This window comes from Bubalus bubalis, chromosome 16 (assembly GCF_019923935.1).
Source record: "Bubalus bubalis isolate 160015118507 breed Murrah chromosome 16, NDDB_SH_1, whole genome shotgun sequence".
Lineage (NCBI taxonomy): Eukaryota > Metazoa > Chordata > Mammalia > Artiodactyla > Bovidae > Bubalus > Bubalus bubalis.
The window spans coordinates 44,942,058-44,969,646 of NC_059172.1; the positions used below are offsets into that span (position 1 = coordinate 44,942,058).

At 48.8% G+C, this 27,589-nt stretch overlaps 1 protein-coding gene across 17 annotated transcripts in view; it reads left to right on the forward strand.

The window, feature by feature from the left end:
* Positions 1–27,589, forward strand: part of MICAL2 (microtubule associated monooxygenase, calponin and LIM domain containing 2) — a 242,704-nt gene that overhangs the window by 114,132 nt on the left and 100,983 nt on the right. For 4 of the 17 annotated variants that reach the window (XM_044929535.2, XM_044929537.2, XM_044929544.2 and 1 more), the window contains exons 11-18: positions 435–561; positions 1,651–1,741; positions 2,807–2,954; positions 3,941–4,140; positions 4,658–4,764; positions 15,437–15,505; positions 19,365–19,508; positions 27,404–27,466. In XM_044929535.2, the coding sequence (XP_044785470.2) occupies positions 435–561; positions 1,651–1,741; positions 2,807–2,954; positions 3,941–4,140; positions 4,658–4,764; positions 15,437–15,505; positions 19,365–19,508; positions 27,404–27,466 (949 nt within the window). Of the gene's footprint in view, positions 1–434; positions 562–1,650; positions 1,742–2,806; positions 2,955–3,940; positions 4,141–4,657; positions 4,765–15,436; positions 15,506–19,364; positions 19,509–20,983; positions 21,107–22,127; positions 22,347–22,648; positions 22,751–23,922; positions 24,049–27,403; positions 27,467–27,589 lie in introns of all 17 variants that reach the window. The other 13 variants (XM_025266658.3, XM_044929539.2, XM_044929540.2 and 10 more) reach the window with 7 other exon arrangements.

Sequence of the window (27,589 nt, forward strand, 5' to 3'; positions counted from 1 at the left end):
TGACAGCTGGTGGACTGGGAAAAGTCAGGGCTGGAGGGTGGGGACAGGCCTCTGCTGGTCTTGGGTGTGGAGACCTGTGGTCATGAGGGAGCAGCCACAGGAGGCTGAGTGGCAGTTATAGCAAAACCACAGGTCGCTGGGCTGCCAGCTGAGTCCCTGTCCTCTGCCCAGGGGAGGAGGCCAGCATCACCACCTCCCAGGCTCCCTCCTGCTTCCTCCTGCTTCCTCCCAACCCTGTTGACCCTCCCTTGCTTTGTAAATCTCAGGAACCAGGAGGGCCAGGCGTTGCTGGGAAGGGTTATGCAAGCACATCTAAGAAGTTCTTGAGAACAGGGGAAGGGGGGCGGGGGCGGGGGGTTGGTGGAGGGAAGGGGTGGGACCGAAGGCCCGAGGTTGCAAGAGCAATCTTTGACCCCAGCTCTGCCTCCCTCCAGAGAAAGTCTTTACCGACTGTTACCTCAAACGACCCCAGAGAACATCAACAAGAACTTTGAGCAGTACACATTAGACCCGGTGACACGGTACCCAAACCTCAACTCAAACTACGTCAAGCCGAATCAGGTAAGGCCTTGCCTGGAGTCCTGTCTGGGTCACTGTGCTCTGAGTGGTAGGAAGGGGTGGTCACCTAAAATCTTGGCACAGTCCTGGGACCGAGGTCACCAATGCCTCTTGGCCTAAAGGTGGGGCAGTTCCTCTCTCTAGGAAAGCCACAGGGTAGTCAGAATCTCTAGCCCACAGGAAAGAACTGGAACATGCAGGTGTGTGTCCACATATGTACACATATTTACATGTTTGCTAGTCACTGAGCACACGCACTGCTGAGCATGAAGAGTGAAAAGTGTTAGTCACTCACTCACGTCCAACTCTTTGCTACCCCATGGACTGTAGCCTGCCAGGCTCCTTTGTCCGTGGAATTATCCAGGCAAGAATTCTGGATTGGGCCATTGTAGCCATTTCTGGATTGGGCAGCCATTTCCTTCTCCAGGGAATCTTCCTGACCCAGGGACTGAGCCCCAGTCTTCTGCATTTGGACTTCCTAAGTGGCACTAGTGCTAAAGATCCCTCCTGCTGATTCAGGAGACATAAATGAGAGACGCATGTTTGATCCCTGGGTCAGGAATATCCCCTGGAAGAGGGCATGGCAACCCACTCCAATATTCTTGTCTGGAGAATCCCATGGACAGAGGAGCCTGGTGGGCTACAGACCATGGGGTCACAAAGAGTCTGACATGACTGAAGCAACTTAGCACACGCACTCCTGAACTGCGGGCAGATCCTTAATTGTCTGAGCCACCAGGGAAGCCCATTGCTGAGCATAGCTCTCTTGAATAATCTACTTGATTAAATATCAAGTCCTTTCCATCCGAGGTTCTAGAGTCTATTTTTTCTCTCTCTGACTTAGAGTCACACAAACTCTAACCTCTTCAGTTAATAGCATAAAAATGGTGTGAATTTTAAAAATCAGCCAATTATCTATATTCACTCTTGACTTCCCCCACATTTGGGTGGATAACAGATTCATAGCTCTGTATCAGGTTGCTGGTTCCCTTGCCAATGGTCATGCCCTTCAGTGAGAGAGGAAAAGTCAGAGGCCCTGCAACTGGGATTTGGAGAAGAACTGGCAGACAGCTGTGTTCCCTCTCCCCCTAGGTGAAGCATTTGTACATTACTAAGGAGCTGCACCAGTATCCTCTTGAGAGGCTGGGCTCAATGAGGAGATCTGTCGGCCTCTCTAGGCGAGGTAAGAGGGCCTTCTGGCACCCCAACTCTGCAGGGAGCAGCCCGGCTGGGTGGCAGGGGGGGCCCAGGCCCTGCAGGCAGCCTGGTTCTGATCCAGTGACCTTGGCCAGGTGCCTCTCATCTCTGCCCTTCAGTTTCTTCACCTGTAAACCCGGGACAGGACAATACCAACCATAATATCACGGGTTGAAGTAGAGGCGAGTGCTTGGTACATTAAAGTGAACTGGAATGACTTCCCTGGGACTTGCTTTTCTTCTCCTGTTTCCAGTCTGAGGAATCTTGACTCCTCAGTTAGATAACCAGCTCCATGTGCTTTGCTCTTTTACTGGTCTCTGGGGCCTGGCACAGCACTGGGCATAAGGCCGGCGCTCAGTGCAAAAGGAAAGGAGGGCTAAATGGCCAACTTCTCAGGGTCCATCCAGCTGTGCTCAGGTCACCATCCTGCTCAAAGAGGCACCAGCTGCCCAGACCTGTGTCCTGCCTGCCACTCCTCTCTGCCCTCCACATTCACACGCCCCACTGCTGCTGGCCCTTTGATAAACCATTTCACATAACATGGCAGCTTTTTCTAGATTCTTTGCCATGCCACAGTCCTTGTCTCTTCCCTGGAGACCTCCTTCTGTCTTAGACACTCTTCTAGAAGCAGTTCATATGTACCTCCTCCATGACTCTCTTTGGTGAATTCCCTGGCACTGCCAGACTCTAGCAAACCTGCTCCCCTGGCACGGTTTCTCCATCACTGTCACCCACTAATGCGTCTGTCTTCCCCACAGGATAAATGTGCTATTGACAGAGTCCATGTCTTCCTTACCCCTATGTTCCTGACCTCTAACCAGGACCTGGACAGAGTAGGGGTCTTAGGGACTCTTTATTGCAAGAGACCATGCTTCCTGTCCCAGCATCCTGCATGCTCTCAATAGGACCCCCTCAGGGCTGTACCCATGCCCACAGCCCCTCACTTCCATACTTTTCCTCCGGGTCCCCACCCATGGTGGCAGATGGAGGGGGTCCCCAGGGTAGCTGCTGAGATTTCTGCAAAGCATTTCACCACTATCTCCTGCTGCAGAGTCAGACATCAGGCCCAGCAAGCTCTTAACCTGGTGCCAGCAGCAGACCGAGGGCTACCAGCATGTCAATGTCACCGACCTGACCACATCCTGGCGGAGTGGCCTGGCCCTGTGCGCCATCATCCACCACTTCCGGCCGGACCTAATGTGAGTCTGGGGCCCCGTTGGACCTGGCAAGCTCCTCACTTCTCAAGGGGACCGTGGAGACAAGGGAGACCAGGGCTGTTCTTCATGCAGAATCCTTGGTTCAGTATTCTCTTCGCATACTTTGGATTTGAGTTTTTTCTTCAGTTTGTTCTCTTCCCTTTACACTGGTTACTCTGCCTGCAGCTTGTCTGATCTGTGAGGAGCTAAAGTGGCTCAGATTCACAAATTGATTGCACTGATATTCCAAACTCTCTTCTTTGGGGAAATTTGAGCATTTGCACCTTCAAGTAGGGACCGGTTTGAGGTTTTACAGCCAAAAGAATTAGATTTGAGACCCAGATCTGTTAGCTGTATACTGTTGGGCAGGCCCCTTATCTTCTCTGAATTTGCTTCTTCATCTATAAATTGGGAATAATAGCAAGGTCATTAGGAAGTTTGGATTATGTTTGTGGAAATGCTTTATGATGTCAAAAGCACTATATGTCTATTCTGTTGTTTTAAAATCAACTGCGGTATAACCTCACACCCATGAGCAAATTTGTCCAGAAGGCTGGATGGCAACCTAGTAAAGGTACCCAACTGGTACCTTTAAGAAGTGAAGTTGCCTCAAGAAGGGGACAGGGCTCTCGCTTGTTACTTTATATAACTTGATTCTTTTATTTACAAGAAGCTCGTATTAGTTTTGTAATTAAAAGGAAAAGAATATCAGGGAACTACTTAAAAATAAAATAGCTCATAGATTTTCCAATCATTTTTTTATGTTTTCAGCCCAGTGACATTCTCATGGCCCAGATCTAATTTGGTCCCTCCCTGAGTGAGAACAGGGTTTACTTCTCCTGGCTGAGCCCCGCTAAGGGGTCGGGGGGGGTGGTGGAGGGATCCGAGCGGGAACAGTGTCCCCTGCAGTGCTCCTTACGGCTGAGGTTGTTCAGCTCTTCATCCCTCTCCATCCTCTCCCTGAACTTCACTTCATTCTGATTCTGTAGCAACTTTGACTCTTTGAATGAAGACAACGCTGTGGAGAACAACCAGCTGGCATTTGACGTGGCAGAGCGTGAGTTTGGCATCCCCCCAGTGACCACAGGCAAAGAGATGGCATCGGTCCAGGAGCCCGACAAGCTCAGTATGGTCATGTACCTCTCCAAGTTCTACGAGCTCTTCCGGGGCACCCCTCTGAGGCCTGTGGGTAAGGACCTGCTTTTGGACGAGGCTTTCTCTGCCCCTGAGCCATCTCTGCTCTGCACCTACATCTCACTGCTCTTCACACTGGTGGCCTCTGTTCTGGGGCTGACCCCTGCCCTCTCTTTGCTTTTGAGCCTAAATAGGGGTGGACCCTGTGCCCGGGTTCTGTTCCCCAGGAGAAGGAAATAGCAACCCACTCCGGTATTCTTGCCTGGGAAATACCACCAATGGGAGGAGCCTGGCAGGCAACAGTCCATGGGGTCGCAAAGAGTCGGACACAACTGAGTGACTAACGCTTTCTGTATATATAAGTGGGTCCTGTGTGGCAGGTGTCACATGGGGCTGGTCTGCACCTGCCCTTGTCACTGGGAGTTCACTGACAGAGTGGCACAAGCTCCCTACACAGGCCCTGGCAGCTTCAGTTGGGGGTGAGGGAGTTACTTTGGAGGGACTTTGTCTCAGTGACACCCTCTGGGAGCAGTGGCAGGATCCGAATCTGTCTTACTTTTATTTCCTAACAGATTCTTGGCGTAAAAACTATGAAGAGAATGCTGACCTCGGCTTGGCCAAGTCATCCATTCCTCATCACTATCTCAACCTCACGTTTCCGAGGAAGAGGACTCCGCGAGTAAGTTTTAGTCTGGGGTTGTTTAATCTCTCTTTGCATGTGGATGGGGTGAGGGGAAGGGAAATGCCACGGGCTGGGTCTGTGCTGATAAATTACACAGATTGCACACTCATGGAAGACATGAGTAGGATTCAGTCAACTTCCCTTGCACCATTTAGCCACCTTCAAAGCCTTCAGTGTGGTTATAGGAAGGGCAGGGTAGAGAGTGAAGAGGACATGCCAGTGAGTATTTTTTAAAGTAAAGCAAATTAGCTCTGCCTCCTAAGCAGGGAGGAGGAGATGATATCTCACTTTGCTAAGCAGTTTAGATCAGGAACATGATGGCCCTTTAGTAGCAGAGGTGGATGAAGAGGCTACATTTACACATTCTGTTCCATTCTTTTTTGTTTTAAATTCATTCATTCAACAAATGTCTATTGGGCCCTACTTCATGCCAACTTTAAAGCTGAAAGTTTTGTTAGTTTTTGAGGGGAGTAGATATACAGAGATGATTAATAAGTGGGCCGTCGCCTTTAAGGAGTTCAGAGCCTAATAAAGAGGTTCCCAAACTTTCCTGACTCAGTGGCACCTTTCATGTCTTAGTCACTTTTTTCTCAGTGCTCCCAGATCAAAAGAAATACCTAAAAGTTTCATTTGTTAAGTATTTACATCCAAATATAATAACTTGGTAGGGGTGTTTTGCAAGGTATATGACAAGCATCACCATGCTTCCCTAGAAAATTTAAAATATCCTGCAGCTCCTCTGTGAATTCACTTTGGTCCTTGGGGGTGCCTTGGTACATAGTTTGGAAACCCACAGGCCTAGTGAGAAATTACAATTTTTAAAAAATTATTTTATTTTGGTTGTGCTGTGTCGTCATTACTACACGTGGACTTTCTCTAGTTGTGGAGAGTGGGGCTGTGGTGCTCTTTGTCGTGGTACTTGGGCTTCTCTTGTTGCGGAGCATGGGCTCTAGATCATGAGGACTCAGTAGCTGTGGAGCACAGGCTTAGTTGCTCTGCAGCATGTGGAATCTTCCCAGACCAGGGATAGAACCTGCGTCTCCTACACTGGTAGGCAGACTCTTCTCCACTGTACCACCAGGGAGTCCAAGAAATTATAATTTTATATGAATGGCTACATATCCATGGAAGGTATAACACAAGTTGCTTTGATTGATGTGCCCATTTTATAGATAAAATGTGGAGACTCAGAGACATTAGGCTGTAAGGGTGTGTGCTGAGCTTACCGTCCCCCTCGCCCTCACTCAGCAGAGGACTGCAGGCCTCGGCACTCGTCTCCGTGTCTCTGGATCGTCGACAGGCTCTTAACTGCTGGCCAGTCATGCCTTGTCCTGCCGGCCCCTCTGCCCAGGGTGGAGCTCAGGCCCTGTGGCTGCCTGTCTTTCCCTGGGCTGTGTGATCAGTGGTCACTTTTTCCACTGTGGGCTGTGCTCCCTGGAATGTAGCAATGGTTATGCTGACTTCAGGAGCAGGTACTTAGTCCTCTGCAGGCCCTGTCTGTAGGAGGGGACAAGTTGGGGGTCTGGGGAAGAGAGTGAGTGGGTCAGCTCAGGTGTAGGCAGAGCAGCTGTACCCCACTGCTCTGTCCCCCTCTGCTCCCCGAGCCGCCCCACTCAGAGGCTCTGTGGGAGGCACCGTAACCCACCATACGTCTCACTGAGTGAAAGATGTTTTCTGGAGCCCAGTCATCAGCTTGCCCCAACCCAAGGGCAAGAGGAAAACCCCAGCCGCTTTTCCTCTGATGACCAAGGACCCCCACTTTGGGCTACTCCATCCTAGACAAGCCAGTGCCGTCTCTCAGGAAGCTCTCTGAGCCAGACACTTACCACTCTGCTCTGTTCACTCGATTTCTCCCACCACTTAGCCCACAACTGGGAACTGGAGAGGAATGTTTAAACCTTTCACTCACCACACCTCTGTTTACAGAGTGACCGAATTGAAACAGCCTGGCCAACTCTGGCTCAGGAGGTGGGAATGGTCAAGAGTCGGCTGTCGGCCAGGCTCTCCGAGGGCTTGCTGGAGCCTTGCTCCACTTTGCCCTGGCTCTGGGAGCAAATGCAGTGGGGATGCGTGGGCTCTGCCTGGCCCAGCCCTGGCTGGTTTTGGCCCATGTCCAGGGTGTGCTCTTTGGCTGTGCACGCATCTTGAAAGCAGTTGAAATCCACACATCTGATTCCCTCCCATGGCCCCATTTAACATCTGAAGTTTGTCCTGCTCCTCAGATAGGTAGGGAGGTCAGGTCATTGAAGTAAGTGCCTGGTGTGGGTATTTGTTGTCCCGCCCTTTCTCCTCAAACTGAATGCTTCCTCTAGGGGGGTTGGTGGATTTATAAGGCCTCTGAGTCACATTCTGCCCTGGTACTGAAACACCCCAGCATATACTGTCTGCCATTCAACTCCAGTGAATGGTCAGGCCACATGCAAAGTACCTTCTCCCCCTTTTATCTTGTGTCATAGGTCTGGACCCTCATTTGGCTTAGAGATATCTGTTTGCAGTGCTCTTTGGTCTTAACATGTCTCATAAGCGAGGGGTACTGAGCCCACTCCAGGTTGCCGCTGGATACACACAGCAGAGGTCTACACAGGAGACTGAATACTGTACATACACGTGGAGCTCCCCCACAGTTACACCCAGAAGATGTCAGTGCAATTAAACACGCTGTCTTCACTGCCCTGGTACATGTGTCCTACGGACTGGAGATGCAGGCTGGGCTGTTCTTGCGTGATTTTCTACACCAGGGCTCGAACACACAATCTGTATGTATAGGTACATCTGTATTCCCCTGCCCCTCCCCATCCCTCCCTGCCCATCCTCGCTCCTTACTAACTTCAGAGGAGCATCTTGATACAGGAATTGAGCAGCCCACATTTGTTCTCATGTGGTGTCTTAATCTGAAGTGGGCTCTTTGTTTCTCTCCTGAGCCAGGCTAACAACTCTCTCTCCCTCCTGGTTTTTGATGCTGGTGTTAAAGTCTTCTTTCCTCCTTAATCTTGTTTTCCTGATACTATCCAAATTCCAGCAAAAGACAACAGCTTTGGGCAAAACCAAAGGCTTTTGCTCCATCCAGGAACTTATTTTAGAGAGAATGACTTTCCCACCCAGTGCGAAGAGGGCTGTACCTCTGGTGAGTGGTAACCAGCTGGGGCTGGTTATCTCTGAAGGCTGGATGGCCCACGCCTGGGGAGAAGGAGAAGAGTAGGGGATTCTGTTTTCTCTTAAAAGGCCCTTGGTCTGCTTCTGCAGATCTGCCTCTGCCCCGATCAGCATCTAGCAGCCTAGTGGTGTGGGACAGTTCCTGGAGACCCAGAGCTCTTGTCACCATGCTCACACATGTGTGTGCACACATATGTGGTCTCTGTCCTTCTGTGTGTGCATGTGGGCATGTACACACACTTGTCACCATACAGGTGAAATCTGAACACACGTATGTGATCTCTATCCTGTGTGTGCATGTGGGTGTGTGTATATACATGCACACACTACCTGTCTATGCTTTTCTCATTTGACCCCACATAGGTAATGCCTGGATTTATGGCCTCTTCAATCACAATACATACGACAGACATAGTCAAGGTGTTTGGTCTTTGTTTTCCCTATTCTAAACCCATTCCTTGAGGGACAAAACAACACAGAGCTTGTCATTTGTCCCTGGAAATCCCATCCTAGAAGCCAGGTCAGTGGTCCCAGGATTTATTCTGGTCTGCTGGCTGATTCTGACCCAGGTCCTCCTCTACTGCTGGTCCCTGGTAGAGTAGGGTTCACAAAGCATGACTCAGATCAGTGTCTGGTCTGAGCCGGGGGTGGCAGGGGCCGTTCTAACCCTTCTCCTTGACCCTCGTCCACAGACACTTTCCAAAGATTCAGGGGCCATTATGTAAGAAAGTCCCTCCTCCATCCGCCCATTCATTCAACCAAGACTTACTAAGTCCCCATTTTATGCCAAGTTCTCATTGCTGGGGCACAGCAAGGAACAAGAGGGCCAAGGTCCCTGCCAGAAGGAGCTGACCTTCCAGTGCAACTTCCTAAGTTCCTTTCACTCCCCTTCTCCAGCTGTGCTCACAGAACCACCCACCCAGCAGCCAAAACTCCCACTAGGTTTTCACACTTCTCGGCTCAGAGGCTTGAAGGCGGCCTAGGGAGCCAAGAGCCCTGGGTCCTGATGCTGCCCTGCTTGGCCAGTGTAGGCCTTGAGCAGCGTCACACCCGCACACCACCCTGGCACCCGTGGTCTGCAGGTCCCTGTGGACAGTGATCACTCCTGTCCTCTGTGTTACCGTAGCCTGGCATTCTGCACTGACTTATAGAATGAGGATGCACTTTAAAGCCAGGCCGACAACTACATATTTTGGTCTGCTGGTGATTCAGCACATGTTTGAACCTCTCTAAGTTTCTTTGCTTGGGTGCAAAATGTGACATAGTAACAAACATTGCATTGCTGTGAAGACAAGTGTTGAACCAGTGTGAGCTGTAGATCTGATCTCCTTCTCTGGCACATAGAAAGGGCTTTGTATATGATGGTCCCCAACCTGTCCTTTAGGAGTACTGACTAAGCAAAGATGCTCATTTTCTGAAAAGGGTAGAACTAGCTGGGTTGACCGCTGGCTTGTGTACTGCAGCCGTAATGGATCCAGCATCGTACAGTGCACACAGCAGTGCTGTAGACAGCTCATTTGCTCTTGTTAGGTTTGAGGAAGTCAAGGGACATATTCTTATCCCAACTTTAGAGATGGAGAAACTTGGTCTTAGGGAGATTATACTGTGACGCCATCAGTTCAGTTTAGTCGCTCAGTCGTGTCCGACTGTTTGCGACCCCATGAATCGCAGCATGCCAGGCCTCCCTGTCCATCACCAACTCCCAGAGTTCACTCAGACTCACATCCATCGAGTCGATGATGCTATCCAGCCATCTCATCCTCTGTCATTCCCTTCTCCTCCTGCCCCCAATTCCTCCCAGCATCAGAGTCTTCCAATGAGTCAAGTCTTTGCATGAGGTAGCCAAAGTACCGAGTTTCAGCTTTAGCATCAGTCCTTCCAATGAACACCCAGGACTGATCTCCTTTAGGATGGACTGGTTGGATCTCCTTGCAGTCCAAGGGACTCGCAAGAGTCTTCTCCAACACCACAGTTCAAAAGCATCATTTCTTCAGCACTCAGCTTTCTTCACAGTCCAACTCTTACATCCATACATGACCACTGGAAAAACCATAGCCTTCACTAGATGGACCTTTGTTGGCAAAGTAATGTCTCTGCTTTTCAATATGCTATCTAGGTTGCTCATAACTTTTCTTCCAAGGAGTAAGCGTCTTTTAATTTCATGGCTGCAGTCACCATCTGCAGTGATTTTGGAGCCCCAAAAAATAAAGTCTGACACTGTTTCCCCATCCATTTCCCATGAAGTGATGGGACCAGATGCCATGATCTTAGTTTTCTGAATGTTGAGCTTTAAGCTAACTTTTTCACTCTCCTCTCCTCTCATCAAGAGGCTTTTTAGTTCCTCTTCACTTTCTGCCATAAGAGTGGTGTCATCTGCATATCTGAGGTTATTGATATTTCTCCCAGCAATCTTGATTCCAACTTCTGCTTCTTCCAGCCCAGTGTTTCTCATGATGTACTCTGCATATAAGTTAAATAAGCAGGGTGACAATATACAGCCTTGACGTACTCCTTTTCCTATTTGGAACCAGTCTGTTGTTCCATGTCCAGTTCTAACTGTTGTTTCCTGACCTGCATATAGAGGCAGGTCAGGTGGTCTGGTATTCCCATCTCTTTCAGAATTTTCCACAGTTTATTGTGGTCCACACAGTCAAAGGCTTTGGCATAGTCAATAAAGCAGAAATAGATGTTTTTCTGGAATTCTCTTGCTTTTTCCATGATCCAGCGGATGTTGGCAATTTGATCTCTGGTTCCTCTGCCTTTTCTAAAACCAGCTTGAACATCTGGAAGTTCACGGTTCACATATTGCTGAAGCCTGGCTTGGAGAATTTTGAGCATGACTTTACTAGCGTGTGAGATGAGTGCAATTGTGCGGTAGTTTGAGCATTCTTTGGCGTTGCCTTTCTTTGCGATTGGAATGAGAACTGATCTTTTCCAGTCCTGTGGCCATTGCTGAGTTTTCCAAATTTGCTGACATATTGAGTGCAGCACTTTCAGAGCATCATCTTTCAGGATTTGAAATAGCTCCACTGGAATTCCATCACCTCCACTAGCTTTGTTTGTAGTGATGCTTTCTAAGGCCCACTTGACTTCACATTCCAGGATGTCTGGCTCTAGGTGAGTGATCACACCATTGTGATTATCTGGGTCATGAAGCTCTTTTTTGTACGGTTCTTCTATGTGTTCTTGCCACCTCTTCTTAATATCTTCTGCTTCTGTTAGGTCCATACCATTTCTGTCCTTTATTGAGCCCATCTTTGCATGAAATGTTCCCTTGGTATCTCTAATTTTCTTGAAGAGATCTCTAGTCTTTCCCATTCTGTTGTTTTCCTCTATTTCTTTACATTGATTGCTGAGGAAGGCTTTCTTATCTCTCCTTGCTATTCTTTGGAACTCTGCATTCAGATGTTTATATCTTTCCTTTTCTCCTTTGCTTTTCACTTTTCTTCTTTTCACAGCTGTTTGTAAGGCCTCCTCAGACAGCCATTTTGCTTTTTTGCATTTCTTTTCCATGGGGATGGTCTTGATCCGTGTCTCCTGTACAATGTCATGAACCTCTGTTCATAGTTCATCAGACACTCTGTCTATCAGATCTAGTCCCTAAATCTATTTCTCACTTCCACTGTATAATTATAAGGGATTTGATTTAGGTCATACCTGACTGGTCTAGTGGTTTTCCCCACTTTCTTCAATTTATGTCTGAATTTGGCAATAAGGAGTTCATGATCTGAGCCACAGTCAGCTCCTGGTCTTGTTTTTGCTGACTGTATAGAGCTTCTCCATCTTTGGCTGCAAAGAATATAATCAATCTGATTTCGGTGTTGACCATCTGGTGATGTCCATGTGTAGAGTCTTCTCTTGTGTTGTTGGAAGAGGGTGTTTGCTATGACCACTGCGTTCTCTTGGCAAAACTATTAGCCTTTGCCCTGCTTCATTCCATACTCCAAGGCCAAATTTGCCTGTTACTCCAGGCATTTCTTGACTTCCTACTTTTGCATTCCAGTCCCCTATAATGAAAAGGACATCTTTTTTGGGGTGTTAGTTCTAAAAGATCTTGTAGGTCTTCATAGAACCCTTCAACTTCAGCTTATTCAGCGTTACTGGTTGGGGCATAGACTTGGATTACTGTGATATTGAATGGTTTGCCGTGGAAACAAACAGAGATCATTCTGTCGTTTTTGAGATTGTATCCAAGTACTGCATTTTGGACTCTTCTGTTGACCATGATGCCATATAGGTGGGTAAATGTCAAAGCCAGACTAGAATTCAGATTTTCTAATTCTATGAATAGCACTGACTTAACTTCAAATGTCTGACACGTATACAGCACTACATAGACGAAGTGTCTTATATACATGATTGTATTCGTCCTTACAATAGCTTATTTATGACAGAGACAGTATAGGATCCTAGAGGTGAGGAAAGTAAAGTCAGAAAAGTTGGGTGATTTTCCTAAGCTCACTTAGCTGGAAAGTAATTCACGTCAGAACTTGAACCCATGGCTCCTTGCTGCTCTGCCACAGAGGGAGGAGCTCTCTTGCCAGTATCACTGGCCATTTTTCTAAATATCATGGTGGCCACTGTTCTCTCAGTCAGGCCACTGAGTACAATGGCCAGTCTCTTTCTATGACCTTGGTCTGAATTTCTCCAGGGTTGGGTTCATCAGCTAACTAAATATAAAGTTGGTTTGTTTGCGGCTAAAATCAACTTAAGTCAGGTAGTATGGGAACAAGAATATTCTGTGCTGATCAAATAAATGATGAGCTTGGTAGATATATGTCTGTTTTTTAAAATGGAGATCACTAAGTAGTTTAATAAATGTCTTTTGATGTAGAGACTCTTTCAAATCATTGGGAAATCATGATAAGAAAGTGTCTAAGGGTGAAAGGACAGGAGAAATTTATGGGAAAAGGAAGCGAGTTATTTGTTTAATCTCATGCTGCCTCTGGGCACAATAAACACTTTCTTCCTCCTTGTACCCCAGTTCTCTATGGTGCAAAATAGAGTTCAAGGAGGGGGATATGGAGGCATTTTTTTGGCTCCCAGATAGAGATGTACAGATAAGAAAAATTAGATAAAAGTCCAGGTTTGTGTTTCCTCAAGCTTTGTGTTTTAACTTAGCTCTTGGTGGAGCATAAGTGCTTTCATGATAAATCCATATGGAAGAGCAGAGACCCTTTGGGTCTGTGTGTGGCTAACCTTTCCATATAGACTGCATTTTATTGTCCTGTGGGTCAGGCTGAATCAGAGGAACTGATGTTGCCCCCACCCACTTCCTGTCTCCCCGCAAAGGATTTGGGGGTCTTCTTAGGCCCTGCTGCTGGATACACTCCCCCCAGGAATGTTTTCTGTGCATCTGCCACTGATGTAGAGTATGGATCCATGCAGGCTCTGATTATTGGACCAATCACACCCAGAGAGTAAGATATGTTGCTCTTTGAGGGAAAAACCAAGTCCTCATTAAAGGCGGAAACAAGAAGAACCGCAGAAGACTCGAGGATGATGCGTGAAGTGTTCGTGTGGGGAGGACACCCTGTACCTTCACAGGCTTGTCTCGGGGCCAGTGCAGCTCACAGGCTGTGGAGCCGGCGCCTAAACTGCCTAGGCCTCTAGAACCCGACGCTGTAAATAAGGTCATCTGTTTCTCTTGGTGTTTGTCCAAACATTTGGGTTTAAATTATTTCCATTCACAGAAAAATGATTTGTTAGAAGCTGAGGGAAATGTTGAAGGGAAGGTGAGGCCCTTTGATCTGTTGTTTTGTGCTGCCTGAGCAAGGGAAGGGTCACATTTTTGAACAAATATCAATGACTAAACTGCGGTTGATCTTGTTTTAAAATGTTTTTAAGTTGCTGGTAAATAGGAGGAGGGGCAGAGGTGGTGGGGAGTGTAAGAGCAGCGGGAGCAGGTGCTTGCCTGTGAGAGCAAGTGGGTACAGACTAGACTGTGTGCTGAGGGCTCTGATGATTCCTGTTGATTTACAACGTCCAGGAGGTAAAGGGTCCTCTGGGATGGGGCAAGTAAGGACGTGTGGTGCTGATTGGGCTGCAGCCTGGGTTTGAGGGGAAGGAGAGGCCAGAAGCCGTTTCAGCTGCATCCAGTGTGAACAGAGGCTGGGATTTAATCTGGCCTTCTCTGATGGCTCAGACAATAAAGAATCCACCTGCCAATGCAGGAGATGTAAGAGACAAGGGTTTGACCCCTGGAGAAGGAAACGGCAACCCACTCCAGTATTCTTGCCTGGGAAATCCCATGGACAGAGAAGCCTGGTGGGCTACAGTCCATGCGTAACACACTTTTCACACTTTGTTATGCGAGGGCCCGAGTCTCCCATGGGGAGGGAGGCCTCGTCAGTGGGGATGCTCCATGGTCCTCAGTGGGCTGACCATATGGGGAAGGTCCCAGCTGGAGGTCTAACCCCAGTGTCAAGGAGAGGGTTGGGGGTGAAGGGAGGCACTAAATCCAGCCTGCAGCCCCATCCCAGCTTGAGGCATCAGCTCAACAATCCCACTGCTTCCCTTAAGTAGAAAAGCCAGACCACAGGTGTGCCCTTGGGTGGCCCTTGCAGGCATCATGCATTGGGCTGAGGTAGAAGGGGGTCTCTGGATTTAAATGTCCAGATCTGGGAAGCAGAGGGTCGACTGTAAGGGGTTATCAATAGGACAGCCATGCAATTTGTTGTCTAAACCAGGGTACTTTTGAGAATGAGGGACTTCCCTCATGGTCAGCGGTTAAGACTTTGACTTCTAGTGCAGGGGGCCAGGTTTGATCCCTGCTTGGGGAGCCAAGATCGCGTATGCCTCGCAGCCAAAAAAACCAAAGCATAGAACAGAAGCAATATTGTAACAAATTCAATAAAGACTTTTTAAATGGTACATAACCAAAAAAAAAAAAAATCTTAAAAAAAAAAAGTGGGCATTATTTCTAATTATGCCTGGGGGGAAAAGCAATACATCAAAATATCCTGGGAAAACTGAGCTATATAGTCACCATAGTTTTCATGCCATATCTGATGCTGCTTTGAAGTTAACACAGTATCATTTACCAGTAGCTGCAGTGGGACTGAATGGCAGAAGTAATTTGCCATCAAATTCCTGGACAGCTGATCTGAGTCCTGAGAATCCGTGCCTGTGAGGGGAGCCAGTGGCACCTCTTCATAGGAGGTGATATCCTCAGGGCAGCATCAGCAGGCCTGGCTCTCATGGCTCTGAGTCCAAGGTCACTGACAAGGAGACAATCCCTGCCCGTGTCACAGGGATTCTTTGTGCTTTGGGATGTTTCGGCATGATTTGGGGATCTGTATTCCCACCCTCTTCTGACAGAACCCCTGGCTCCCGAGACGGAGGGAGGCTCCCTCTGCTGTGCCTGAGCAGAGCTGAGAGCATTTGTCACCGTGCAGGGTAATGTCAACCCGTCTGTTCCTGGGCTGGCAGCTGCTGTGGGCAGCGTTGCACCCCAGTGCTGACACCGCAGCCCTTGACCAGCCCTGAGCTCACCATGCTTTCTTGGCCATCACAGGTGGACAGTCGAACCGAAGAAAATGACATGAACAAGCGGAGGCGGAAGGGCTTCAACAACCTGCACGAGGTTCGTGTGTTCACTGTCGGTTTACACAGAGGCCTGTTTCCTGACAGCCGGTGGCCACAGCCCAGTGCCTGACTGAGGCAGTCACCCTGCCCTTCTTGCTTTCCTCTCATGAACCGCTGGGTTCCAAGCTTAGCTTGATGGGTAAACAGTCGAGTCTGGTCATTAGCTATGTCACTATCCCAGAGTGTGGTTCATGTCTGTAAAACACAGATGATGCATTTGAAATGTAGGACAGTTTGCAGAACTTTCAAAGATTAAATAGTAGGCATAGGAGGAACATATCTCAACATAATAACGGCCATATACAACAAACCCAGAGCAAACACTATTCTCAATGGTGGAAAACTGAAAGCATTTCCTGTAAAATCAGGAAACAAGGCAAAGGTGCCCACTCTCACCACGATTATTCAGCATAGTTTTAGAAGTCCTAGCCATGGCAATCAGAGAAGAAAAAGAAATAAAAGGAGTCCAGGTTGGAAAAGAAGTAAGATTCTCAGTCTGCAGATGACAAGATTCTCTACGTGCCAGAGTCAAGATTGCATGCATGCAAAGTCGCTTCAGTCATGTCCAACTCGATGCGACCCCATAGACGGCAGCCCACCAGGGTCCTCTGTCCACAGGATTCTCCAGGCAAGAATACTGGAGTGGGTTGCCATGTCCTTGGTTTAATTTAATCTTAAAGATTAAATAAGAGGATGTGTAAGCAGGTATGCATGCACATACCATGCCAGTCATGGTCTCTGGCACCTAGGTTAATCAAGATATAATCACTATTAATAGTAAGTAGTAAAGAGGCACCAGCAGTCCCACTATTCTCCCAGTCCTCATTTCTACTTTTTGTGTTTTCTGTACCATTAGTCTTTAAGGCGAATGTCCCAGCACCCACAGGTGCCACCTTCTGGTGAAAGAAGAAAGTTACAGGCTACTTTGTCAAAGCCAAAGTAGCCTTTACTTTGTCAGAAGGTAGAGTCTGCCTGTAGTGCGGGAGACCCGGGTTCAATCCCTGGGTTGGGAAGATCCCCTAGAGAAGGAAATGGCAACCCACTCCAGTACTCTTGCCTGGAAAATTCCATGGACTGAGGAGCCTGGTAGGCTACAGTCCATGAGGTCACAAAGAGTCGGACACGATTGAGTGACTTCACTTTCACTTGTCAAAGCCAAGCATGAGTCTCTCTCCTGCTACTGAAAAATTGATCAGAAGAAAAAGCTTACCGGTTCTTGCTTCTCCAGGCAGCTCTTTAAAGAGACCTGAGATATATACCTCATTCCAAGTGAAAGAAAGTGAAAGCTGCTCAGTCATGTATGTCCAACTCTTTGCAACCCCATGGACTATACAGTCCATGAAATTCTCCAGGCCAGAATACTGGAGTGGGTAGCCTTTCCCTTCTTCAGTGGATCTTCCCAACTCAGGGATCGAAATCAAGTCTCCTGCATTGCAGGCGGATTCTTTACCAGCTGAGTCACAAGCGGAGCCCAGGAATACTGGAGTGGGTAGCCATACTGGAGTGGGTAGCCTATCCCTTCTTCAGCGGATCTTCCCGACCCAGGAATCAAACCAAGGTCTCCTGCATTGCAGGCAGATTCTTTACCAACCGAGCTATCAGGGAAGCCCCACACCTCATTCCAAAGAGCCACTCTAATCCCACAAAAGCAGGCTAGATACTGTCTGTGAATTGTAAGAATACCAGCTTTAGCTAGCCTACTGGCTGATACCAAAACAATGACTAAAAGGCACAAGGGATAATTTGTAGGATACATTCGTACTTGATTTATAGGACTTAGGAGAAAACTTCTGTTACTCATATGATTGAGAGCTGTTGCTCTTGGGTCTGGTGTGAGCAGAAAGCCAGCTGAGAGGATGAAGCCGTGGCTGAGAAACATCCCATTCTCTAGTTCCGGGGCACTGCCTCAGCTCTAAGCATCTGTGATTTGCTCCCGCCTCCTCCCAAGAAGCTTGCCTTGGATACACTTTGTCCCAGGGGGGAGTCTTCTCCCACCTTTCATCTGTGCCTTATTTGAGGGGGTGTTTGTACTGTTTCTGTCGCTGGCAGCACAGGAGTCAGTGTGGGAAGAAATCTGGTCACACCTGCCTCTTCTGAAATGGCTCTATTTTCTTGGCCAGCTGTTTGCTTAAGTGAGATTCAACCAAGCAATAATTTCCTCTAAATTCTTACTACTCGAAGTGTGAGCCAAGAACCAGGGCAGCAGTATCACCTGGAAGCTGGTTAAAAATACAGACTCTCAGGGCCCACCCCAGACCCACTGAATCCAAATCTGGTTTTGAAGTGATTCATGAGCACATGAATGTCTGCAAAGGGCCAGTCTGCATGACCCACCGTCCTGGCCTACTTTGGGCTGTACAAACAGTGACCAGCCTAGTAAACTTGCCCTATTCACACTCAAGACTGGATTGCTATGCAGAGTTGCAGTTCCCGCTTTGAAGTGGGGAGTGACTCTTTGATTTGTGTTTGTCCTACTCTTCAGAGTGGCTGTGCATACCAGGTTTCCCATGGGGCTGCTACACTTAGGGAATCTTAAAAAAAAAAAAAACAAAAAACAATTGACTATAGCTTATTTCTTCTCATGAATTTCTTCTAAGTGAACATATCTTTGTTTTGAGAACATCTGTTCCTGTAAGGGAGATGCATTGTGTCCTTGGGAAAACTGACTGCCCTCTTGACATGACAATGCCATTTGTATTTCTGAGGCTGATGGGAGCAGATCTATGGTACCAGGGAACAGACATTTACTGGACAGCAATCAGTTTCAATGTTTTATTTTTAGCAGATGAGCTAAGAAAATCTTACATGGAATTCCATTTTATAAAGCAGCATAACCAAGCAGTCAAGGTCAGCCTCTAAACAGTTACAAGTCATGTTGATATCATGTATCCCAAAACAAAGCAATGAGAAGGACCCCTCACCTCTGTGACATCCTTCTTCAAAATCCCTAACTCTAGTCTAATCATGAGCAACCATCAGACCTACCCAGATGGAGGGACTTTGTACAAAATAGCTGACCTGTGTCCATCACAGCTGTCAAGGTCATGAAAGACAGAGAAAGATGGAGAGAGTGTTTCAGATGGGAGGAGGTGGAGGAGGCATGATGATTAAATGCAGTGTGGGATGCTGGATTGCATCCTGGAACCTAAAAGGACATCCATGGGAAACTGGTGCAGTCTGAATCAAGTCCACAGTTCTGTTAATGGTATCATGTCGGTGTGAATTTCTAGGGTTTGATAACAGTGCCATGATTATTCCATATGTTAATGTTAAGTGCAGCTGCATCTGTGGTATTCAGGAGCTATCTGTGCTGTCTTTGTAACTTTCCTGTCAGTCTAAAATTATTTCAAAATTAAACTTTTTTAAAAAACAGATAGAAACAACAGGGCAGAACTGGTTGCCGTCAGGCGTGGGGTGCAGAGGAGAGGGGAAGCTCGGCGCCTGTGCCTTGCCCCACTGATACCCCCTCTTGCTTCATTCATCCCCACTACTCTTCACCTCCTATCAGCCACGTGATGGGTTTGCAAACTGTTCTTTTCATCATTTCATTATTTTATTTTTGCAATAGTTACATGAGGGTGCATTACTGCTCCCATTTTACAAATGAGGAAACGTCAGAGAAGTCAGAATTCAGGCACTGTCTGGCTCCCAAGCCTGGCTGTGCCCACCTTTGGGGAACCATGTCCCACCTTTGAGCATTGTCTCCATTGGGTGTTGCCTGCTCTGTCTGCCTCACTTTCTCAGGCCATAGAGGGTGTCCTTCTTAAGGAAACTGTCCCTGTTGTGAGCCCCTAGGCCTACCCCACGATGTCTGGGTTCTGGATCCAACAACCAATGCTCTGATTTGGCCTTTGCAGCCTTCAGCCTTTTCCAGCCAGAGCTTGGGCTCCAATCAAGAGGGCATTAAGGAAGGTGGAAATCAGAACAAAGTCAAGTCCATGGCAAGTCAGCTGCTGGCCAAGTTCGAGGAGAGCTCAAGGAACCCCTCAATCCTGAGGCAGGTGAGTCCTGTCAAACATCCACTGACCTTGCCTTCCTGGTGACCAGAACCTGCTGAGAAGCCAGCAAATGTCAGGCAAGTGCTGGATTTCAGGTATGCCAGCCAGTCCTGGCTCAAAAGGAGACTTGAGCTTCTTCTTGATCTGGAGTCAGACTTTCCTAAAAGCGGCCGGAAAGCAAGTATTTTAGACTTTAGGGTCAATGTGATCTCTCTTGCAATGACTCAACTCTGCTGTAATGGCAGAGTCACTGTGAAGGCAGCCATGAACAGTATGTAAACAAATACATGTGGCGGTGTGCCAATAAAACTTTATTTACAAACACAGGCAGCAGGCCGGATTTGGCCCGAGGACTGTAGTTTGCTGATGCCTGTTCTGCAATGGAGATAAAATCCTTTCCCTGATTTTGTTTTGCTTTGCAACCATGGCTGGGTTTGCAGTCATCTTTGAGACGGTACAGCTGGAGGAATCTTTAGAGATGCTGACTGTCTGAGGGTCTAAGGCCATGGTGAAAACCCCGTCCAAACCAGGGGAAAAACTGAACCACAGGTCTTAGCTCCATGTGGGCCTACAGGAATGGAGACCAACCTCCTGAGTGTACCCTGGTGCTCCTCTCTCCTTGTTCCCTTGGGTCAGGCTGGCAGGGCTGTTTGTCTGACCAGGGTCTGTGTACGGCTGAAGACAGTGAGATGCTGTGGGTCAGACTGCAGACCCAACTCTCTTATCTCAGACTCTGACTTGGAGCGTGCACTTGTGTGGTTTCATTTGCTCCCCTGAATTTCTTTGGGACACCACTGACACATTACAAAAGCTTGGGACAAGGGGTTCAGTTTCTCTTTGGAGAATATCCGTCACAAGACAGAATTAGGCCCCTCTCAGGAGAAGGACTAACTCTTGGTTAATTTGGTTCAGAGGCAATCATAAACATCTTTCTAGTCTTGATGTAGATCATGCCCCTTCTGGAAAAAATGACCTTCCCCAGGAAGCCAGGTTTTATTGTAAGGAGCTTTCTGAGATTTGTAACTGTCTGAATTGTTTGCTCAACTGGCCCGTCTGGAGGCTTGACCCCTTGCGGTCCCCAGGTATTGATGAGGGCTCTCTTTCTTCAGAAGGACTGTAGCATCCCTGTCGTCTAATGGGCAGCAGGGACTTTGGGACTAGCCACCCTGGCCTGGCACGGGCTCTGGCAGTGCCTGCTCAGTGCCCCGGTCCGAGCCAAAAACACTGGCTCCTGGGGATACACACATTGTCTAGAGAAGGGGACCACGAGACTTGCTGTTAACAGGGACAGAGGGCTGGGGTTCATGTTTCCAGCTGGGCACAGCTTGCCAGAGCTCAGCCCTGGGCTTGCTCAGCATCTGCAAACTCTGTCTCCCTGCCTCTTCTCCTCTCCTCCCTCCAAGTGTCTCAGTCTGACTCACCTTTTCCTTCCTATTTCCTGTGGCTGCTTTTTTTCGGACTCACCTTCCTCCTCGCAGGAGCACCGTGTCTCAGGGATAGGTAAGCCTATACTGCGCTCTTCCTCTGACCCTCCTGTTAACTCTCGCTGTCCCAAGCCGGAGGAGCCCACGCCCAGCCCATCACCACCTCTGAAAAGGCAGGTAGGGCTCCTTCCAGTGGACGCTGTCTTGGTGAAGTCAGAGGGGACTTTGATCCAGAGGGGTGGGGTCCATGGCTCTCTCTGCACCCCACATAGGGCTGAGTGTAGATTCTCTGGGAAGGCAGATACAACTTGAGGTTACCACCCTTATAGGTAAGGATAACCAAGGATGCAGCATCTTAAATACGTGCCAGTTGGTGATATCGGCTGACCAGCTACCATGCTCTCGGTGCTTTATTTGTTTAGGAAAAAACAGACCACACCACATGCGGTATTTTCTGTAGTGCCCCTGGGATACTCAGCTTATTTGCAGATCTCTTGAGTAGACTGATTTCTAAATCGATGGGGAAAAGTGGCAGTGATGATGGAATGGGCTCAGGTGGCCAGTTAGCCAGATGCCAACAAAGACTGGGATGTGGTAAGGACCTCCCCAGGTCCCCCAAGGACCTGCCCAGTGGGCAGGGAGGCAGCCAGGAGCCATGGGCTCAGGCTTTTTTCCAGTTAACATCTCTGGGTTTGGAATTAGAATCACTATTATTGACACAGCACTCAAAACTACTGGGCAGCATTAGGAATTTTGTGTTGCTTCCAGGGGTGGGGGTGGTGGACGTCAAAGGAGGTCTCTGTGGATATAGTGCAGTGATTTTATGTCCCTATGTATAAGAATCATCTAGAGAGCTTTATTTAAAAATGTCAATCTCTGGTACGCACCCCCAAACCAATTACACCTGACTCTCTGGGGGTTGAGCCCAGACTTCGAGAACCAGGACAGTACAGGTTCTGATTCGGGGGATCTGGAGTGTTGTGATGACACCCCAGATGGTGTTGTTAGGGAGGCTGTCAGGTGGTTCTGATGCCGGTGGTGAGAAGTCAACACTCAAGGTTAGTTTGGAATCTCACTCAAGGTGGCACGTGGCATGCCCTTGCCCCTGATCCTGGTGGGGACTCCTCCAGTGAGTGGTGGGAGGGGTCCATGAGAGGGCCTTCCTCGGGAAGGAAGCTTGATTTTCCGTCTCCCCCAGTTCCCCTCCGTGGTTGTGACTGGACACGTGCTCCGAGAGCTAAAGCAAGTGTCTGCTGGTGGCGAGTGTCCAGCCAGGCCCTGGAGAGCCCGAGCCAAGTCTGACCTGCAGCTGGGCGGGCCAGAAAACCTCGCCAGCCTGCCTCCCACCTGCCCGGGAGCGCTGGCCCTCTCTGGGGTGCTGCGGCGGCTGCAGCAAGTGGAGGAAAAGGTTCTCCAGGTGAAAGCCTCGCTCTTCGCCCTGCCTCTGTCCTGGCCGTGTCTTTGCCCTGCCTGTGCCCTGCCCATGTCTTTGCCCTGCCTCTGCCCTGCTTGTATCTGGGATGCCTTCCTTTTCTCCCACTCCTCCTGCCCAGGGTGGGTTCCTCCTCTGACTGCTTTTCCCCATCTCTCATCCTGCCTGCCGTGTGTACTGAGCGCAGCAAGCCCACCTGGCTGCCTCTCCGCCTCTCTCCCAGAGGGAACCCTCACCATCTCTGTCACTTTCTCTTTTTTCTTTCTCCTTTCTCGCCTTGGCTGCAGAAAAGGGCCCAGAACTTGGCCAACAGGGAATTTCACAAAAAGAACATTAAGGAGAAGGCGGCTCACCTTGCCTCCATGTTTGGACACGGGGATTTCCCACAGGTAAATGCAGGGCTTTCAGAGCCCCTGGGAACCCAGGTGTTGGACCTCTGGGGAGATGACATGAATTGGTCTCTGGAGCTTCATTTTTTCCTTCCTCCACCCTTGACAGTCTGTAAAGCTATTTACTTTTCAAGTCACCGAAGGCTTTGGACTGGCATCTAAAAAAGCTCCAAATGAGGAGACTCAAAATAAGTAGATAAATCATGACAAAGGGAAAACCAAGGCAGAAAAGCGGGCTCAGGTCACAGGAAAATAGAAGCATGTGTACTGTAAAATCTTAGCTTCTGAGTAGGCTGAGCTTCCTAGGGGTCAACACGAAGAGAGAAAGCTGGTCCATTGCAGGAATCACAGCACAGTGCCTTTAAAGTGAAAGCAAACCAGTTGCTCGTGATGTTTGGCAGTGCAGTGGAGAAATACCAACATAGCCCTGATCTGGAAGACCCTGAATGTCAAGGTCAAGCACATGCCGTAACCTGCTCTGCTTTCCCAAAAGGCAGCACCAGCCGGACAGAATGGCCCTGCCTTAGAATGGGAAGCACAGCCCAGTCCAGGCACTTATTTAGAAACCTGCTGTAAAGGAGATGCATGCTTGCAAGGAGATGACAGAGTTGAGGGTGAGGACCCATGGTGCGTGAGTGTAAGGTGCTTGCAGCAAGCCTGGTCTCTAGAACACACCCCCTCTGCTGCTTTCACCCGGCCTCCTCCAGACCTGTGTTCTCTGCTGCTTGGCAGAGTCATAGACATAGGAAGGATACTCTGCCTTTCGTTCATTTTCAGGGTTCCATGTGACCACAGAGGTCCCTGCTGGGGCATGTGCCCCAGAGCCTCCTAGGGTTGCCTTTCCTAAATTTGAAGCTGCTGCTTTATCCCAAGCTCCAGAGTGAGGCCTTCAGGAGTTCGTGTCTATGTTCGTGTCAGGAATAGGATGGCTGTGCTCTAGCTATTTTGTGATGAGGGAGCCGAAATAGCTGCAACAGAGTGCATTGTAACCAGGAACTAGACCGTCCTGCTGGGCTCCAAAGACACAGGTTACATATTGGTCCTGAGACATGAGCCTGGATGTCCTTTCCCCTCCTTGGATGTGTAGACTAGGGGGCTGTGTCATCGAGGCAGGCGCCACTGTGCATTTCCCTACGGATAATCAGAGTTTCCTCTGTTTCTATTCTGTGCAGAATAAACTCCTCTCTAAAAGCCTGTCTCATACTCATCCTCCGTCTTCTCCCTCCTGCCTTCCATCTCCTGATTCAGCTGCTACTTCCTCTCCATCAACTGTTGACTCTGTTTCTCCTGCCAGAAAGGTAGTTATCCCAAACAATTGGCTTCCCCTACTCCTTGCATGTTCTTAGATATTCTCCTGCTCCGCTCAGCCTGCTCAGACAACCATCTGAAGCTTGGCTTGGCTGGGATGAAAATTTATAAGGTCCTTTACAGCAATCCTGAGTTTGGTTTTGGTTTTGTGTTGGAGCAAGAAACTAAACGGAACAGACAGCACACAAAACCTTATCAAATGGTGCTTACCTGTCTAGCAAGCACTTTCTGAGCACCCACTGTATGCTAACCATCATGCCAGACGCTGAGAAAACGAGGAGGAGGGAGGTACAGTTCTCTTACTACGGTGTAGATGACAAACAGCATATCAGCATAGAAATGTATCACATTTTACCACAGGATATTGCCAATATTTGGCTATTTTTTACCTAACAAGACAGTCTCACATGGTGAACCTCAGACAATACTATTGATGAATTATGTGAGAGGTTTAAAAGGAAGATTCTAGGAACCCAGAACGGTGAAGCCTAGGAAGGCTTCACAGAGGAGGTAATATGGGAGCCAAGTGTTGAAGATTATATGGAGGGATTTTGCTAGAAAGAAGTGTAGGGGAAGGGCATTTTCAAAAGGATCTGGCATGTGGTAAGGAAGGCAGATAGGACTTGCATGAATGGAAAGACCATTCTGGTGCAACTTGATTTCGGGATAAAAGTATTTATAGGCGTGCGGACAGTAAAAGTGAAGGTCAGTCCGCTTTCTCTGTGTTAAAGGGATTCATCCCGTCCTCTGAGAAAGGGCCACTGCAGGGTCTGCTCTGACTTCTAGAGAATGGCACAGGCAGTGGTGCAGAGGGTGGAGCTGTGGGAGCCCATGACGGTTGAGTAGATAACGTTATTAAGTTTGGGTTCCAGAGCACTTGTCATGTTTTTCACTTGTCTGCCTGGTGCCTCATATGCCAAGAACACCACCAGGCTGGGGTGGGAGAGGGGCAGCCTCTGGAGAAGCTCAGCCCCTGTAATGGGTGCGTCTAAAAATGGAGTGAAGTGCACTTGTTCAGCTATCACTCATGACAGTAAGTTGGAACCTCTTTCTGGAGGACTGAGCTCCCCTGAGCACCTCTGTTCTGTCTGCCCCTACTAGGGCTCATCTCCATGTGTGGTGCTGAGTGTGCCCATGGCAGAGTCACCGCTCATTTGTTTCCAGTCTGTTAGACTGAAGCACAAACCAGAAATCCACCGGGGTGTTCCCTGGGCTGTTGCATCAGTGGGAAGTTAGGAGCTGCCTCCTGGGAGTCCCACCCCCACTGACCTCCGTCACTATGGGGAGAGGAGTGCAGGCAGGGTCTCCAAGGAAGAAGCAAGGAACCTTAGCAGTCCCACCCACTCCATGGTCCCCAGTGTAGGTACGAAGCCTCCCTGGAGGGGAAGCTGGGAGTGATGTGGGGAAACAGAAACACTTCTCATCTTCAGCTCTACTAAACACAGCTGTGGCTGAGATGCTCAGCGACTTGTTCCAAGTCAGCTTTGGTCAGCAGTTTGACCTTAAATCTCCTGACCTTAAGGAGTCTCCATTTTCTCATCAACAAGAGAGTGACTCTTGGCTCATGTGATAGTGACCTCTGTGGTTAGAGACTGGCATACTGGTCGTCACCATCACCAAGGCTTCTGAGTAGCCTTTGGGAGAAGAACTTTCCCTGGCGGGTACTTCCTGCTATGGAAAAGGTCACTGGTGCCCTGGCCAGGATGATGGGAGGGGCGAGGGCACCTAGGCACAGGCAGGCAATGACTGGTACTCCTAGCTGGGCAGCTGGGCCCCCACTGTGCTTCTGTCTGGCCCAGACCCTTTCCTGCTAGCCCTGAGCTTGCCCTTTCTTTTGTCCTTAGGGAAGGCCTGGCTTGGTCACTGTCCTCTCAGATTTGAGAGCAGAGGTAGAACAAGAAAAGTGACCACACTTCCAAAGTTCCCTGACTTGGTTTCCAGTAGGTATTAGTTCTCTAGGTGATGGCAAGAGGCAGCCTGCCCAGGTACACGCAGGGCCACTGGGGTCTGGCAAAGACACTTCTTACCGTGAGAATACCTCATCATTCATTCATACCCCTGGGGCCTTCACGCGTCTCCCCAGCAGATTCTGGGGCTGCTCTGATGCCCAGAGACTGTGTGTGGCTCAATTTGGGGGAGCCAGAGAAAGGAAAATGCTCTTGGAAACTGGTGCTTGGTTCTTGGCAACCTCCTGGCAGGCAGAGTGTTTCGGTTCCTGCCCTAGAGCCCTACCCCTTAATTCTGAGGATCCAGGGATAATCATCTCCTCTTAGACCTAGTCAAACTTGTCACAAGGAACACTTGTTACAGGAATGCAAACTTGGGTCACCGAGTCCAAGAAATGTAGCCAGGGTTCTGCCTTCAGACTACACTTGCCTGACCTCTCGGTTGACATGTCGCCTTAAATTTCAGTGTGATGCAGCGAGGCTTTTGGCCTGAACAGTCACAAGATACCTTGAGGTCCCCTCATTTAGGGACCAAATTCTTACCAGGGTCTTATCTTTTAAGTTATTTTTTTAAGACTGTGGGCCATGGGATCATGCCCAGTCTGATCATTCATACCATCAAACCAGTCCTCCTGCAGCACCGTTAGCCCCCATCAACCCTTAGTTAACTTCTTTCTTCAATGCAGGAGGCTGCTACCTTTTACATGGCTGCTAGCCACTTACCAAGGCTGGTGAGCTCTTGCAAGATCAAGATGGCAGCAATATTTACACGGCTGAGCCAGAGGGAGGGCCTGGGGGCTGGGGACTGTAGTTTAGTCCTCCTGAGTCAGAAGAGCAATGTGCATTGCAAAAGGAGCTTTCTCTACCCCAGGGGGTTGTTTGTTTTAAAACTGGATTTGCAGGGTTTACTCTAGAGATTTGCATATTAGAGAGAAGCTGGGTGAGTCTTAGCTGGGCGATCTGCCAGTGTTTCATCTGATAACAAGGGTAGAGTTCAAGGCTGGCTCCAACCTCATTGTTCTCTCTGTTCTGGGGATAGAGCTAGGCAGTCCTTTGGAAGTAACCTGTGTACATCCCAGCCTGGGAGATTTTAATTTGCAGGGAGGCAGGTGTTGTGAGCAGGATGAGGCTTGGAGTCACCTGTGGGTTCAGCTCCCAGATGACTTGCTTACTCGCAGTGTGGCTTTGGATGAATTAGTAGACCTCTCAGCACCTGAGTTTCCTAATCTTCAGAATGGGGTGGCAGCAGCTACTCCTGAAGGTGATTGGAATAATGCAAAGACTTAGCACATATCCAGTCTCTCAAATATCCAGTAACTGTGCTATTTCCCCAGTGGAGAAGAATTCTGGGCGAAAGCTCACTTACCTAAAATACATGTTGATTCCTCTCTTTCTAAAGGCAAAGAAGTCACCTTCAGGTTCCCATTTCCAACCCAGCCACTTAAGAACATTGCGGCCTCAGGTGAGTTAGAACCTCCCTGAACCTCAGTGGCCCCATCTGCGAAGGGGGATTATCAGACCCACCTCGCGAGGCTGTGAGGGTTCAGTGCAGCTCAGCGCCTGGCACCAGGGGACACTGGTGCCC